The sequence below is a fragment of the Macrobrachium rosenbergii genome, chromosome 51 (assembly GCF_040412425.1).
Source record: "Macrobrachium rosenbergii isolate ZJJX-2024 chromosome 51, ASM4041242v1, whole genome shotgun sequence".
Classification (NCBI taxonomy): domain Eukaryota; kingdom Metazoa; phylum Arthropoda; class Malacostraca; order Decapoda; family Palaemonidae; genus Macrobrachium; species Macrobrachium rosenbergii.
Genome location: NC_089791.1, coordinates 40617024 through 40634882, shown reverse-complemented (window position 1 = coordinate 40634882; position 17859 = coordinate 40617024). Strand labels below are relative to the sequence as shown.

At 34.6% G+C, this 17859-nt stretch overlaps 1 protein-coding gene across 1 annotated transcript; it reads left to right on the top strand.

Annotated features, from left to right (window-relative positions):
* The first annotated feature begins 16865 nt into the window (after positions 1-16865).
* LOC136833032 (serum factor response D-like) lies at positions 16866-17405 on the top strand. The gene has a single exon (XM_067094679.1). The coding sequence runs from the start codon at positions 16866-16868 to the stop codon at positions 17403-17405; it is 540 nt and encodes a 179-aa protein (XP_066950780.1).
* Positions 17406-17859: the final 454 nt, after the last annotated feature.

Below are 17859 nucleotides of genomic sequence, written 5' to 3'. Positions count from 1 at the left end.
AGAGAGAGAGAGAGAGAGAGAGAGAGAGAGAGAGAGAGAGAGAGAGAGAGAGTTCACTTTTCATTCGATATGCAGAGCTAACACATAAATGGTAAAGATTTTCAAAATAATAAATCAAGATTTGACAAGATTTTTATGTTAAATCATATGCATTAAGCAATAGAAAATTAACACCACATACAAATAAATTTTGCATGTATGTATGGTGATATACACAATACATTCCTTTTGGACAATAAACTGTTTTCCCAATTCTTTCTTTATCAGCTGCATCAAGGATTCTCACTTGTATTATGTATATATATATATATATATATATATATATATATATATATATATATATATATATATATATATATATATATATATGTTTGTATGTGTGTCTGCATGTGTATACATATTATATATATATATATATATATATATATATATATATATATATATATATATATATATATATATATATATATATATATATATATACAAATTGCAAATATCTACATACTTGGACAAATTAACTGAATGCATTCGTATGCATGTTGTTCCCCTTTATCTATCTCTGTCTGTCTGTCTGTCTGTCTCTCTCTCTCTCTCTCTCTCACTCTCTCCTAGCCACCAGATAAGTCTGCAGAATAAAAGCGCCTTCGTCCGAGCTTCAACTTTCTCGACCCTCTCTTACACTGCCGTTATTTTTTACGGTATTGGTACATGATTCATTATATTTAACGCAACAATGTTCATACTTTTTTATCAAGGTACAATATATGAATTATTACATCTACATGAATAAATACATTCATATATATAATATATATATCACAAAAATTATATATATATATAAATATATATATATATATATATATATATATATATATATATATATATATATTGGATATACGTAAAGGGAGAACGACCAAATAGAATCTGGGTCTGTATTCAATATCCGATGAATGCAAACATTCATTTAATGCCATTCAAGGAACCCGAATATCCTTTAATCGTCATTCCCACCGGCCACAGAATGAAATGCACATCACGAAATGGCTCTTGGGAACAGTAATGAGGAACTAATATACGGTGCTATGAACCCCAAACTGTGGTTAAAACGGAGAGAGAGAGAGAGAGAGAGAGAGAGAGAGAGAGAGAGAGAGAGAGAGAGAGAGAGAGAGAGAGTAATTGTTTCTAATTCTGAAAAAATAAGTGCTTTGTCATTAATCACGTCAATGGCTGAAACTCAAAACATGTTGGTCAAGACACGCAAATAACTTCACTTATCTGAAATCCTCTTACCTATTACTCTGGTCAAGATATGAAAGTTGTAGAGAGAGAGAGAGAGAGAGAGAGAGAGAGAGAGAGAGAGAGAGAGAGAGAGAGAGAGAGAGAGAGAGCAATTGTCTCTGTTTCTGAAAAAATAAATGCTTGACATTAATCACCTAAATGGTTGAAATCCTAAAACATATTGGTCAACTCACGCAAATAACATCACTTGCCTGAAATCCTCTTGCCTATTACTCTGGTCAAGATATAAAAGTTGTATCGAGAGAGAGAGAGAGAGAGAGAGAGAGAGAGAGAGAGAGAGAGAGTCTCTAATTCTGAAAAAAAGTAGCAAAATAATTTTTCACTGAAATGGTTGAAACCCCACCAATATATATTGATCAAGACCAGAAAATTGTCTGAAACCTTCTTACCTATTACACTGGTCAAGATTTATAGGTGTGTCGAGAGAGAGAGAGAGAGAGAGAGAGAGAGAGAGAGAGAGAGAGAGAGAGCTCTAATTCTGAAAAAAAAAAACGATAAATCATTATTCTCTTATAATGTTGAAACCCCACCGATACGATATATATTGGTCAAGACTTAAAAATAATTTCAACTGTCTGAAACCTGGTCGTCAAGATATACAACGTGTACCGAGAGAGAGAGAGAGAGAGAGAGAGAGAGAGAGAGAGAGAGAGAGAGAGAGTCATCAGAAGTGTGCAGTAAATGGGGAAACTAGTAATAAAGCTTAAAAAGAAAAAGTTGTCGCGAGGAAAAGATTGATCACTTCTGTATGAATGGTGTATATGCTGAGAGAGAGAGAGAAAGAGAGAGAGAGAGAGAGAGAGAGAGAGAGAGAGAGAGAGAGAGAGAGAGAGAGTCAGGGGATATCAGTCCCTGGCTGGGTTGTGAAACACGACACATGGACGGATAAGTTGCCTGTGAGAAGCGTGGGATATGACATATGCTCTCCTTCCCTAAGACTCGGGCAAAGAGTTGGTTCCCGTGCAAAATCTGGTAATTGCCAAGGAGACGACGATGCACCCGTCTCCGCCAATTTTCCCCTCTCTTCTAAATAAGGGGAAATGCCATAACATATCACCACCAAAAGATAATAAACACAAGGTCAACGACGTGAATGGGCAATTAATGCAAAAAGATTATACACAGAAATAACAGGCAATTAACGCAACAAGATTAAAGACAGAAAAAAACTTGGGTAATTTAGGAACTATTAATCTTCACATGATATCTTCTCCTGCCGGCCAATGAAGAATTAGAGGAATTATTTCTGGTGATAGAAATTCATTTCTCGGTATAATGTGGTTCGGATTCCATAATAAGCTGTAGGTCCCGTTGCTAGGTAACCAATTGGTTCTTAGCCACGTAAAATAAATCTAATCCTTCGGGCCACCCCTAGGAGAGCTGTTAATCAGCTCAGTGGTCTGGTTAATATAAGGTATGCTTTTTTTTCACATGATATCCAAGTTTCTACAGTGTATAAAAGCACACATATATCATCCGAAACTGCTTCATGGAATGTAAAAAAACGGCATGAAAGCCATGAAACTTCATCAGAGCTCATATAAAAAATTATGCATCAATACATGAATCAGATGACAATATGACCCACGAGTTATAAATCAGCTAACGAATTTCAACAACCGAAACAATGAAAATGAAAATCCACTTGATTGTTCGATTCTCGACAGAACTCAATCCCACATCCGTCTGTTGCTGAAAATACGCAAATAAAAAATCCCGCCGTGGAAAACACGGGAAACCGCCAGATTTGTAACTGATACTCATGTTTGTATTTCATCCTCGACGGATTGCAGCAAGTTCCTGCGAATCATATCTTCAATTTCACTTACCTTTTTACGCTAATTGGATTCAGGCGGCAATCACGGGCTTCCAGGTTGTAAAAACACCCCTCCACATTTTATTTTATCTTGTTTTTTTTTTTTACGAGATTAACAAACAGATAATCGTTCAAGTGACAGTCTCTGCAGAGCATACCAATAGATTAGAATAATACCGGCCTTAAATGAAGATACGCATGTTCAGTAAAATTACATGATATTTTTTACTGTATTGGTATATAACGGCCTTCGATAAAGATACGCATGTTCAGTAAAATTACATATATTTAACTGCATTATTAATAACGGCCTTGGATAAAGATACACTGCATTATTCCGGCCTTGGATAAAGATACACAAGCTCAGTAAAATTACAAGACATTTTTTTACTGAATTACTAGTAATAACGGCTTTAGATAAAGATACGCATGTTCAGTAAAATGACATATTTAACTGTAATATTAATAACGGTCTTGGATGAAGATACGCCATATATTTAACTGCATTATTACAAACGGCCTTGGATGAAGATACGCATGTTCAGTCAAATTATATGATATTTTTTACTGCATTAGTAATATAAGTCTTAGATAAAGATACGCATGTTCAGTAAAATGCCACATATTTAACTGCATTATTAATAACGGCCTTGGATAAAGATACACAAACTCAGTAAAATTACATGACATTTTTTACTGCATTATTAGTACTAACGGCCTTAGATAAAGATACGCATGTTCAGTAAAATGACATATATTTAACTGTAATATTAATAACGGTCATGGATGAAGATACGCCATATATTTAACTGCATTATTACACACGGCCTTGAATGAAGATACGCATGTTCAGTCAAATTACAAGATATTTTTTATTGCATTAGTAATAACGGCCTTGGATGAAGATACGCCATATATTTAATTGCATTATTAATAACGGCCTTGGATGAAGATGCGCATGCTCAGTAAAATTACATATTTTTTACTGCATTAGTAAATAACGGCCTTAGATAAAGACCCGCATGTTCAGTAAAATGACATATATTTAACTGCATTATTAATAACGGTCTTGGTTAAAGATACACATGCTCAGTAAAATTACACATTTTTACGGCATTATTAATAACGGCCTTAGATAAAGACACGCATGTTCAGTAAAATGACATATATTTAACTGCATTATTAATAATGGCCTTGGATAAAGATGCTCACGCTAAGTAAAATTACAGAACATTTTTTAATGCATTATCAGTAACATCATCGGATAAAGATACGCACGCTCAGTCAAATTAAATTATATTTTTTTACCTGCATTATTAGACCGAATTTATCGATACATTCGTGTAGTATCAAAAGGGGACGCATCACAAAAAAAAAACCTGTGTAGCGCCAAAATGGATATTATCGAATGGACGCATCGAATACCAATGTAGTATTAATATGGATTTATCAAACATTTTTGTCCTGCCGATAGAGGCGCATCAAACGGGCATATCTGATTTCAAAACGATCTCGACGGATTATTGCATTTTGCTACACCGAAGAGGACAGGATAAGTCAGCGTGTGTCCGGTAAAACCCCCAAAAAAGTATTTGCAATTCGCTGTGTGGGCAGTGGTAAATAAATACATATAAATAAGATTAACAATCTTTGTTCCTTCACTTTTTTCATGAACTTACTAGTGATATATATATACATACTGTGTATATATGTATATATATATATATATATATATATATATATATATATATATATATATATATATATATATATATAGACACATATATAATATATATATTATAATATATATAAATATGTGTATATATAAATATATATATATATATATATATATATATATATATATATATATATATATATATATATATATATATATATATATATATATATATATATATATATATATATATATATATATATATATATACATATACATATACATATATATATATATATATATATATATATATATATATATATATATATATATATATATATATATATATATGCTTTCAACTAACAGAGTTGCTAAATCTAGTAGCTACGTTATTTACATGTTGTACAGAGTATCATGGTTTGTTTACTTAACCAAGTACTCACGCTTATTAACAGTTACGTTTTATGACGGGGTGTGTGTATGTGTTTGTTTTTATGTTTACGCACGCGCAACAGCGTAAAAAAACTAAATTTGGCTATATGCAAACGCCCAGAACTTAAAAAAAAACTAATAAAAAAAACCTACGTAAAAAATCAACAGCAAAAACAAATAATGGATCGGAAGAAAATGGAGCCAACATCGAGGGTGTGAAATAACCCAGCGGGCTATGGAAGTCTCCTTTTGGCAACCTTAGGCGAGAATAAAATATACAAAACCAGGTACATAAAACTCTTCTAACTTTCGTCGGGAGCCAAAACGCAACGTTTACGTTTCGCGAGGGAGGTGTCATAAAAAACAATAACATTTTATGAGGATACCGCTTGCACATGCTGGGGTCAAGATAAAATGTCAGGAGGTGCAAAGAGACCATACTGACCCTTTAAGATCCTTCTCTTCTCTCTCTCTCTCTCTCTCAAATATAAACGTAACGTAGTTTCTTGTCTGACGTTATTGAGAGAGAGAGAGAGAGAGAGAGAGAGAGAGAGAGAGAGAGAGAGAGAGAGAGAGAGAGAGCATAATTCTATCTTTCCCCATTTGAAGTTTGAAGGAAGGAAGGAAGGAAGGAAGGGAAGAAGAAGAAGAAGGGAGAGAGAGAGAGAGAGAGAGAGAGAGAGAGAGAGAGAGAGAGAGAGAGAGAGAGAGCATAATTTTGTCTTTCCACGATTGGAAGGAAGGAAGGAAGGAAGAGAGAGAGAGAGAGAGAGAGAGAGAGAGAGAGAGAGAGAGAGAGAGAGAGAACGAAAAGAGTTGTATATGTTTTTATTTTTCACAACATATTTCTCTTTTCTCGTCCTGCTCCTCTTCTCTCTCTCTCTCTCTCTCTCTCTCTCTCTCTCTCTCTTAATATCCTGAGCATGAAGCGAGTCGTTATGTTTTTATTTGTTTACCACGTAATTCCGCCTCCCTGCACCTTGGTATTTCATTTTGTCCGCCACATACCTAATACGTCTCGAGAACACTTTCATTTGCTTTGCCGTGTAGTTTAATTATTTGGCTGTCAGCGCTCTCCGCCTGACTTATACTTAAATACAGGAATCCAACGACGCTTCATTTCAAGTGTTGTGACGTTTCCCTTGGCAAGGGCGGACGCCCAGACGCAATTCCTCCTCCCAGGCACCGGCGCTGCATCTCCATATATTTGATAAACTCTTAGTGCTTGCCGCACGTTTCATTTCGGGATAAGCGACTTTGAGCGCTTTTAAGCGCAATTTTCCGAAAATATTGGACTTTGGTATGTTGCAAGATTACTGCACTTTTGTATGTTGCAAAATTTCTGCACTTTAGTATTGTTGCAAAATGTCTGCACTTTAGAATGTTGCAAAATTTCTGAACTTTAGTACTGTTGCAAAAATTCTGCACTTTAGTATTGTTGCAAAAATGTCTGCCCTTTAGTACTGTTGCAAAATTTCTGCACTTTAATATTGTTGCAAAATTTCTGCACTTTAATATTGTTGCAAAAATTCTGCACTTGCGTATGTTGCAAAATTTCTGCACTTTCATATTGTTGCAAAAATTCTGCACTTGAGAATGTTGCAAAATTTCTGCACTTCAGTATTGTTGCAAAATTACTGCACTTTAGTATGTTGCAAAATCTATTTCAATTACTGGCTACTGCCGTGTGGTGAGGCCACTCGGTTATCGACCTTGAACGCATTATTGCAGTTCAACCCTTTTTGCAATATGAACAATCACAGCCACAAGGGCGACACAAACTTCATGTGATGGGTATCGTTCTCTTAAAAACATTAGCCACAACAAGAATACCCGAATGTCAACCCGCTCGCTTTCTAATTCATTGGCAGTCAGTGTTCATATTGCAAAATGAAAATGGTATTCCACAATACCAAATGCTTTTACTGAAATTTCTAATTACGGTTCCCTTCCATTTTTAGAGTTTTATCAAAAACATAAGCTCCCGCAATAAAAATACCTTTTCCTGATGTAATCATACCATGATGTAGCTGTATACTTTATTCTCATTTTCTAAACATAAAAGCATTTAACGGCCATAATATTTACAATATAGAGGCACAAAGTTTGCATCTATAAAAAGACTGTGTGAATGCTCATGTAATTCCGCGCGGTTTTTCGTGTATGTGTTTAACATAGTATTTTCTAGGGGCCACAAATGTGTCGACATCAAGAAATTAATTATTCCAGAACGTGTCAATATATATATATATATATATATATATATATATATATATATATATATATATATATATATATATATGTGTGTGTGTGTGTGTGTGTGTATAACTGAATCACGAAAATGTGGAACGCGATTAATGTGTAAATAAAGGCAATACCACGGTCTGCTAAGTTAAGGACAGTAAGTCGAAAGGCCTAGCACCACTCCCTCGTTTCACTTTCCTTAAATGGCACGGCCTTTATTTATATATATATATATATATATATATATATATATATATATATATATATATATATATATAACTGTAATGTGTGTGTATCATATTTCCAAATAAGTGTTTTATGTATATTGCCGAGTTGAGGGAACTCTATATGACAGAAGTAACCAGTTAAACAAGCATACAAAAATTCAACGCACTCACACACTCAAAAAAATACATACATATTTTTATAATACGAATGTTATTCTTAGTGATTATTCTAAATTTATTGAAATCGGTACTCCTGATTATTCTAGTGTCTGTGTAACTCGACTTACGAAATCCCACTTAACATTACCTAAAGCTATCAGTTAGTAAGGCAAGATTTAAAAAAAAAAAAAAACGAGAAAAGACCATTCTTAAATACTGGCATTTCTTCAATTCAACTATCTTATACATTCCAAGATTTGGATATCTTTTCTGCTCCTTTTCTTTCCTGACACTTCTAACCTTCATTCCTTCTAGGTTAAGTCAAACCCTTCTTCTTTTTTCTAACCTTCCCTTTTGCCTTCTGACTTTTCTAACCTTTCTTCCTTCCAGGTTAAGTTAAAAACTTCTTTTTTTTTAACCTTCCCTTGCCTTCTGACTATTCTAACTTTTCTTCCTTCCAGGTTAAGTTAGAAACTTCTTCCTTTTTTTTTTTAACCTTCCCTTGCCTTCTGACTTTTCTAACCTTTCTTCCTTCCAGGTTAGGTCAAACCCTTCTTCCTTTTTTCTTAACCTTCCCCTGTCTTCTAACTCTTCTAACCTTTCTTCTTTCCAGATTACGTCAAACCCTTCTTCCTGTTCTTTTTTACCTTCCCTTGCCTTCTGATTTTTCTAACCTTTCTTCCTTCCAGGTTAAGCCAAACCTTTTTTCTTTTTTTCTTAACGTTCCCTTGCCTTTTGACTTTTCTAACCTTTCTTCCTTCCAGGTTAAGCCAAACCCTTTTTCCTTTTGTTTTTACCTTCCTCTCGCCTTCTTCAGACCTGGGCTACGAAAGGGGCATTAAACTGCAAGTCCCTTTGGTCTTCGATCTTAACAGCAACGACATCTCTTTAGAATCCACGCTGTGACAGCCAAGGAGGGAGACAATGACTAACATCCGAGGATCGTGAGGAGACAGCAAACGTCGCCTGATGCAGACTCAGACGGCCAAAGCAACCAAACGGAGACCTCAATAAACCTCGGAGGAAACGACTTTAGAACGTGGTTGCCCTTCGTTACCAGTCCACCCCCAGCCCCACATCCACCCGTCTCTAAGCCATCCCCCACTCCTATCCCCAAGGCCCGGCGAATTGTCTCACAGCCGAGGTGTAATGAATGGAAATGAATATTGATTGTTAACCTCGCCAAGCAGACTCATTATATTCGAGAGAGAGAGAGAGAGAGAGAGAGAGAGAGAGAGAGAGAGAGAGAGAGAGAGAGAGGGTACTGAGAACGAGAGAAAGGGGGAAATAGGAGAGGTTGGGGAAGCACTGAGGATGAATAACCGTGTTCATGCATAAGGCACAGTAGAAATTACTGGCAAGTACAACGCTTCAGAACTGAAGTCTTTCTGGTCAAGGAGACGATTCACCGTGAATCAAGGCGAGGGCGTATCGATTATGTAAATAGAATAAATGGAAAAGGAAGAAACGGCATTTCATTATTTCTCGGCTAAATATCTACGGATTTTAAAGAGGAAAGGTCTGGTAGAGACTGACACATAAAACTTCCAAATAATTCATATTTTAAAATACACAGTGTAGGTATTATTATTATTATTATTATTATTATTATTATTATTATTATTATTATTATTATTATTATTATTATTATTATTATTGTTGTTGTTGTTGTTGTTGTTGTTATTATTATTATTATTATTATTATTATTATTATTATTATTATTATTATTATTATTATTCTCAACTCTCACAGGTCTCCTCCAGAGTTTGTCCTTAAAACTATAATCTATATTTCCCTTCATAAATTGTAATATTTAAAAATCTAATGATAGGATAAACTGAAAATTATAGATTCTGATACCCTTAACTGATTTTCCTACAAAACTTGGCTGCCAAAGGATAAAGCAACGCCCGCAAATTAAAGCAAAAAAAATCATGACCACTATATTCTCATTGCTTCCTCAAATTCAAATTTTCTCACCTCCCGCTTTCCTCGATGACCTAAAAAAAAAAACTTGTGAATAAACTTCCCAAACTTTTCACAAAATAAGATAAATGGACAAACTCAGATAGCCAACCTGCCCTAAAATTGAAGACTGCAGTATGTACAAAAATACAAAACTGAGAAAAATGGTAGATACTCCCTTGTCTTACTACTGATTTTGCAGATACTGCAAATGGTACCCCATAAATACTCGTGGAAAGCATTGAAGAATCATTCTGAAACTGCAGTAACTTACGAATTAGTGTTTCACGAGCCCAATAGGTGGCATATCTCAATTTCGAAAATTTTGCAGACACTGCAGTTTTCCATTTTTGGGCAGCATACGCTCCTTGAACGAAGAGACTAAAATGTTATTAATACTTTGGTCAGTTGGAGTTAAACCGACTAACTAGACTATTAGATTTACAACCCCTTACTCAGTAAGTTTAGCTGTAAATATGTGCTCATGTGTACACGTTGATTTATACATACGTATATACATATACTGTAAATGCACACGCTTTGCTATACATGAATATATATATAAATAAATAATACATACACACACACATACATACATATATACACACACACACACACACACACACACACATATATATATATATATATATATATATATATATATATATATATATATATATATATATATATACATGTGTGTGTCTGTAATCTTATTAATTTTTAACTGTATTTTTTTTTAGAGTATCAGCATCATTATGAAAATGGAATACCTCATTTTTAGCGAGTCTTAAAGGTATAAATTAGATATAGAGAACGTGGGATAATTATTCTATATGGTGTAGTTTACTTAGATTTTCAAAAAAGTTTGAACAAATCTAAAATTATAATTTATAAAGGTATTACTATTTATGCAAAATTCTCTGTAATGTTTTGCTGTAAATATATATATATATATATATATATATATATATATATATATATATATATATATATATATATATATATATATATATATATATATATATGTGTGTGTGTGTGTGTGTGCGTGTGCGCATGTGTGTACTATATACTGTACTTACATGTACCCATAAAAAAAAATATATATATATATATATATATATATATATATATATATATATATATATATATATATATATTATATATATATATATATATATATATATATATATATATATGTGTGTGTGTGTGTGTGTGTGTGTCTGTGTGTATGTGAGAGAGATCTAATGGATAAGGCTTATAGCTGAAATAAAGGATTCAATTCAATTCAAAATGCAAATAGCCTAATGTACGGCAATTTAAACCCCTTTTTCCCAGCTTAACAACGATTACAAAATAAATGAAATATTAGCTAAAGGTCTCTATGATAACAAATTTGAGAGAGAGAGAGAGAGAGAGAGAGAGAGAGAGAGAGAGAGAGAGAGAGAGAGAGGTTAATCTATGAAGGAATAAAAAAAAAAAAAAAAATGAGTGGTTTCTGAGGAAATGAAAAAAAAATCGAGGAAAATTTGAACTAAAAAGATATATTCATGAAAGTACAATGGGAAATTAATAACTGCTAATCTACGTCTTAAAACTGTTTTCCTGTTGCCACCATCGTTACCGGGAAATTCAGCGAAAGATTAATGAGTTATCAAAAGACACACAGCTACACAGACACACACACACACACACACATATATATATATATATATATATATATATATATATATATATATATATATATATATATATATATACATGTATATACCCAGTACTTATATCTTATGACTGAATAATATACACTACAACTGATTAATGCATTTACCCCGCACGTGATTCGAACTTGGGTGTACTTATCAATTCTCATTTCCTTGTGTGTAAGTTAATCCAAAACTACAGTGACTTCAATATTAAGTGAAGTGTATATATCTATATATATATATATATATATATATATATATATATATATATATATATGTGTGTGTGTGTGTGTGTGTGTATGTCTACACATATATATGTATGTATGTATGTATGTATATATACATACACACACACTCCTTATCTACACTCAATCTGTATCCCGCTGTTTAGCTGCCTTCAGCCTAGAGCATCATATCAGACACACAGCCGTAAAAACGATAACATCTACTCTGACCGAAATGAGAATCGGTCTTATTTTATCAAGCTTCCTTTACTTTATTTCACATACACATTTGGATGAACATCACACTGAAGTATGTTATATACTAAATGTTATTTTCATTCGTCTGGGGATTTGAATGTTACATCAATGTGCTGAAATTTTATTTACAAGAGCTGCAGTACGCGGCACTTAAATCACGTATAAGTTAATGCAGGCTTAAGAAATGGATGGAATCGAGAGATAGGAGATAGCAGAGATAGAAAGAGAAAGAGAGAAGGAGAGGGAGAATTAAGACTTCTCTTGCTCATAAATCCATCCAGCGAGAGACACTAAAAATGGTAATTTCTTCCGTTTACTTAGGCTGTGTGTCCTCTGTGCCACCGGAGTGGCGGAGTGCTGCTCTTCCAACTCCTCCCATCAATAGAACTAGCACTTTTCCCATCAATAGAACTAGCATTTTCCCATCATTAGAACCAGCAGTTTTTCCCATCAATAGAACTAGCATTTTCCCATCATTAGAACCAGCAGTTTTTCCCATCAACAGAACTAGCATTTTTTCCATCAATAGAACTAGCATTTTTCCCATCATTAGAACTAGCATTCTTCCCGTCAATAGAACTAGCATTTTTCCCATCAACAGTACTGGCATGTTTCCCATCAATAGAACTAGCATGTTTTCTATCAATAGATCTAGCATTTTTCCCATCTATAGAGCTAGCATTTTTCCCATCAACAGAACTAGCATTTTTCCCATCAATAGAACTAGCATTTTCCCATTAATAGAACCAAATTTTCCTCGTCAACAGAACTAGCATTTTTCCTATCAATAGAACTAGCATTTTAACCATTAATAGAACTAGCATTTTTCCCATCAATAGAACTAGCATTTTTCCCATCAATAGAACTAGCATTTTTCCCATCAACAGAACTAGCATTTTTCCAAGATTAAGAGCGGTGAAATTTACAAACGGCAAAAACTTCATTTTTTCTTCTGCCTTTGTCAGTGGGTCTAATGACCTCCCACTACATAAAACCGAATATGACTAAATTATCATCAATGAGTTTATAACAAATAACAAAAAAGTATTTATTTATGACCATTAAAATTCCTCTTACACGACCTGTCAACGAATTTTTATTGTATAATTTTCTCAACATTCGATTTTGAAAAGTAAAACGAATATGATAAAAGTCAATAAAAAATGCCTGTATAATAAAGCAATCATCTTTTTAAAATTTCATTAATTTTTTTCCTTAAACAAATTCCAGAAACGTAAACTGAATTTGATTAAATTGTCATCACAAAGCCTGTAAACAATTACCGCGAGGTATAATCTACATATTCATATCCATTCCAACTCGAAGCATAATTCATCTTCGTTTAACCCTAAATTTCCCAAATGTAATAGCATTCACAAGCTTTCAGTCCCACCCCCTTCCTCTCCCAGCCCCCACCCGCAACAAGCCGCCCGCAGTCATACTTTCGGGGCGTCTCCCACAACATCCATATATCATTCGTACCTACTACCGAATTTTTACCTTGGGAAGCGCGAATGATGAAGATTAACTTATTCTGCACGACTGGGCGGAGTTAATGAAATTCAAAAGCTTTTACAAAAATAGCCGGACCGAAATACTAACAAATTCTAAACGTAATTATCAGGGAACAAGCTTCAGCGTGGGTACAATTACAGACGCAAATGTTACAGCGCGGCGGTATTAAAAGGGTCATAAATTATGCTCTGCCAAAAAGAGCGCCTGACATTATTTTCACTGCGCAGACTCTTGGTGCTGTGGGTCGAGTTGTATGAACTACAAATAACAGTCAACACTGCTAACATAGTCGTGGGTGCAAAAACCTCTTATTTTTCATAATTATCATTAAAATTCGTCGAGATATTACAGTTCTCTCAACGCAGTGGATTATCAGGTTATTTGGAGAAATTAAAATTATCAAAGTGTTATCTGTTTGATAAAGAAATAGTAATTTAGCAATTGCCCTTTTAGACACACACTTAATTACGGCACGATTAATTCCAAAAATTGGGTAAATCATTCATTTCGTGCAACGGTTAAAGAAAAAAGTGCTACCCAATTAACCAATTCAAAAATTAGCACAGTGCACGGTCGTCTTTTTTTTTCTAATTCTCTTACGTGACCAGACTTCAGAGTATTCCCTCTGAGAATTATACTGAGATAACTGTGAACTTGCATCACCAACTAATTACCAACATTTAATCTAAACTTAACGTAATAATTATGTCCCATAATCATAACTTAAAACCCATTTGACCAGTAACACGATGATGCTGATTACTGAATGATAATTTCATGATGAGTAATGATGATAAGAATGCAGAAATAGTAATTAGAGATACATCTCGTGTACATATATTATCCTTCTGAATAACAATATGTCTTTTTTCATACAACCCTCTTTAATAAGGCAGAAGAAAGTTCTTAATTATGGTAAGTTAACAGAAATAATTTTTAACCAACTATCAAGCCTCGGTAAAGAATTTCAGTGAAAAATAATGTTCACACGAAGAAACAGAACGCAGAATTCGTTTACCAAATTCAGTTTATCCTTGGAAAAATAAAACGGCAAAATAACGGGAAAAGACACAAAGTGCAACTAACGTATTCACTTCTTTTACCCATACTTTTATTTCAGCTTTTTCTTGAAAGTCAAGTCATGCCCTGTTCTTCATTTTTTAGTTTTCTGTAAAAGAAAACTATTGTGACGGCTTTGTCTGTCCGTCCGCACTTTATTCTGTCCGTACTTTTTCTGTCCGCCCTCAGATCTTAATAGCTACTGAGGCTACAGGGCTGGAAATTGGTATGTTGATCATCCACCCTCCAATCATCAAACATTCCAAATTGCAGCCCTTTAGCCCCAGTAGTTTTTATTTTATTCAAGGTTAAAGTTAGCCATAATCGTGCCTCTGGCAACGATATAGGATATGCCACCACCGGGCCGTGGTTAAAGTTCCATGGGTCAAGGCTCATACAGCATTAAACGGAGACCACCGAAAGACAGATCTATTTTCGGTGGCCTTAATTATACGCTGTAGTGGATGTACAGAAAACTTGATTGCGCCGAAGAAACTTCGGCGCATTTTCTACTTGTTTATTGTTAAAATCAGTGGTTGTTCAAAACTGGAAGCTCTCCTAAAAGGGAAAAATACATTCAAATACATTTCATACACTAGTTTATTTTCGTCAGTTTGAGTTGATGGTTACTCCCTTGCCAGTTGGTGAAGTCTTTCAGTGGACACTGAATGTTTTACAAAATAAAAAAAAAACTGAGCTTCATGCAGTAACTCGAAAAGGCTTTCATTTCCGTTGTTGCCTTCTTGTAATTCCTCACTCGCACTGACCAAAACCGAATTTGAAGAGAATTACGTAATTTGATTTCATTTTCAGAGTAAGTCCTAATTCGATTAAAACTGTTTTTCTTTCTCTAGGATCCACAAATATAAAAAGGTCTACCTAAAACATTTCTTTGATAAAAATCTGTAATCGTTTGGTAGATAAAAGAAATTAGTTAGTAGCGAAGTAGAACATAATGGGGATTTAAAACATGAATCAGCATAAGAGCAGAGAGAGAGAGAGAGAGAGGACCTGAGAGCGAAAAAAGAAAACTGTACTGTGATGAGCCTCTCTTGATTAATCCCACTCCGTATGTTGGACAACGTTCTTCTGTCAGCAACATACAAATTAACCCAACCTTCAAAAGCCATTTGTAAAGTTAGTCCTTCAGTCGAGTTGGCATATAATGATGAAATTTAAACAACCCCCTGAAATTCCGAAGTTGAAAATAAACATGAATGTGAAACATAACTTTTTCTCTCTCTCTCTCTCTCTCTCTCTCTCTCTCTCTCTCTCTCTCTCACACACACACACAGAACGAGATTTAATAATGTTGATAGCGTTCAATATTTATAAGAAATTTTGGATAAAAAACCTCCTGCTTAGCGTAAAAAAAATTACTTGTCTTCTCGTAAATAGAACAGTTATTATTCTTATAGAAATGGAATGAAATATAAAATCACACAGTCGGAAACAAAACCGCAGAACTGACAACCAAATGAAAATAAACAAAATGAAAGAACTATAAAACTACTGCAGTAACAATCCAAATTAAAATAGAACACATCCATAAAACTAACAACATAACAAAGCGAAACGCAACCACAGACCTAACAACCGAGTAGAAACACAACAAACAACTTTAACATCCATCTGGAGCGCAACACATCCACAAAATTAACAATCATCTGAAGTGCAACATAAACAAAATTACTACCACTCTGAAGTGCTACACATCCTCAGAATTAACAACCATCTGAAGTACAACACAACCAAAGAATTAGCAACCCTTTATAGTGAATTACAACCATAGTATTAACACACATCTGAAGTGCAACATGTCCACATAATTAACAATGCAACACAACCACAGAATTAATAACCATTCGAAGTACAACAAATCCAAAGAATTAACAACCATCTGAAGTACAGCACAAACCAAGTATTAACAACCATCTGAAGTGCAGCACAACCCAAGTATTAACAACCACCTGAAGTGAAACAGCCACAGAATTAACAATCATATGAAGTGAAACACAACACAGACTTCACAACCATCTGAAAGACAACACGACCACAGTATTAACAACTATCCGAAATGCATCACAACCACAGAATTAACAACCATCCAATGTGCAACTCAACCACAGAATTAACAGCTATTTGAAGTGCAACAAAACCACAGAATTAACAACTATTTGAAATGCAATACAACCACAGATGAACAACCATCCGAGGCACAACATAATCACAGCGTTAATAACCATCTGAAGCGCAAAACATCCACAGAATCAACAACCATCTGAAATACAATGCATCCATACTATCAACAACCATCCGAAGTACAACACAACCAAAGAATTAACAACCATCCGAAGCGTAACACAACCAAAGAAATTAACAACCATCCGAAGTACAACACAACCATAGAAATTAACAACCTTCCGAAGTACAACACAACCAAAGAAATTAACAACCATCCGAAGTACAACACAACCAAAGAAATTAACAACCATCCCAAGCGTAACACAACCAAAGAAATTAACAACCATCCCAAGCGTAACACAACCAAAGAAATTAACAACCATCCGAAGCGTAACACAACCAAAGAAATTAACAACCATCCGAAGCGTAACACAACCAAAGAAATCAACAACCATCCGAAGCGTAACACAACCAAAGAAATTAACAACCATCCGAAGCGTAACACAACCAAATTAATTAACAACCATCCGAAGTACAACACAACCAAAGAAATTAACAACCCTCCGAAGTACAACACAACCAAAGAAATTAACAACCATCCGAAGCGTAACACATTCACAGTATTCAAAACACAGCTACAGATCTAACGACCAAGGGACTAGCTAATGGCTAGTCCTGCATAGGAATCTCCTCCTTGAATTACGGAGTGGACGTTGCTTTCGCAGCCCCCGTCTCTCGCTATCGTCCACATGGTAATTAATAAACTTGGAAAGGTAACTTTATCCGGGAAGCGTAAAATTCACTGACATTATCTTCTGAATTAAAAAGTTCGACGATCTTTACAGGACGGCAACTCGGCAATTTCATTTAGAACTTTCGAGTTTCTCCCACCTACGGATAAAGAAAAAAGGGGGCGGATGAAAAGAAGAAGGGACAGCAAGGAAAACTTGAGTATTAGAACACCGGCTCGCAAAACACTGCTCTAAAACTTTCCATTATTCTCCTGCCCTCCTCACTCGCTGAAGGATACTTCTCGGTACGCGGCTCCTACGATTCCTCTGGGATTATGGTCCTTCCTGGGACGCGGTTCCAGAAAGGTGT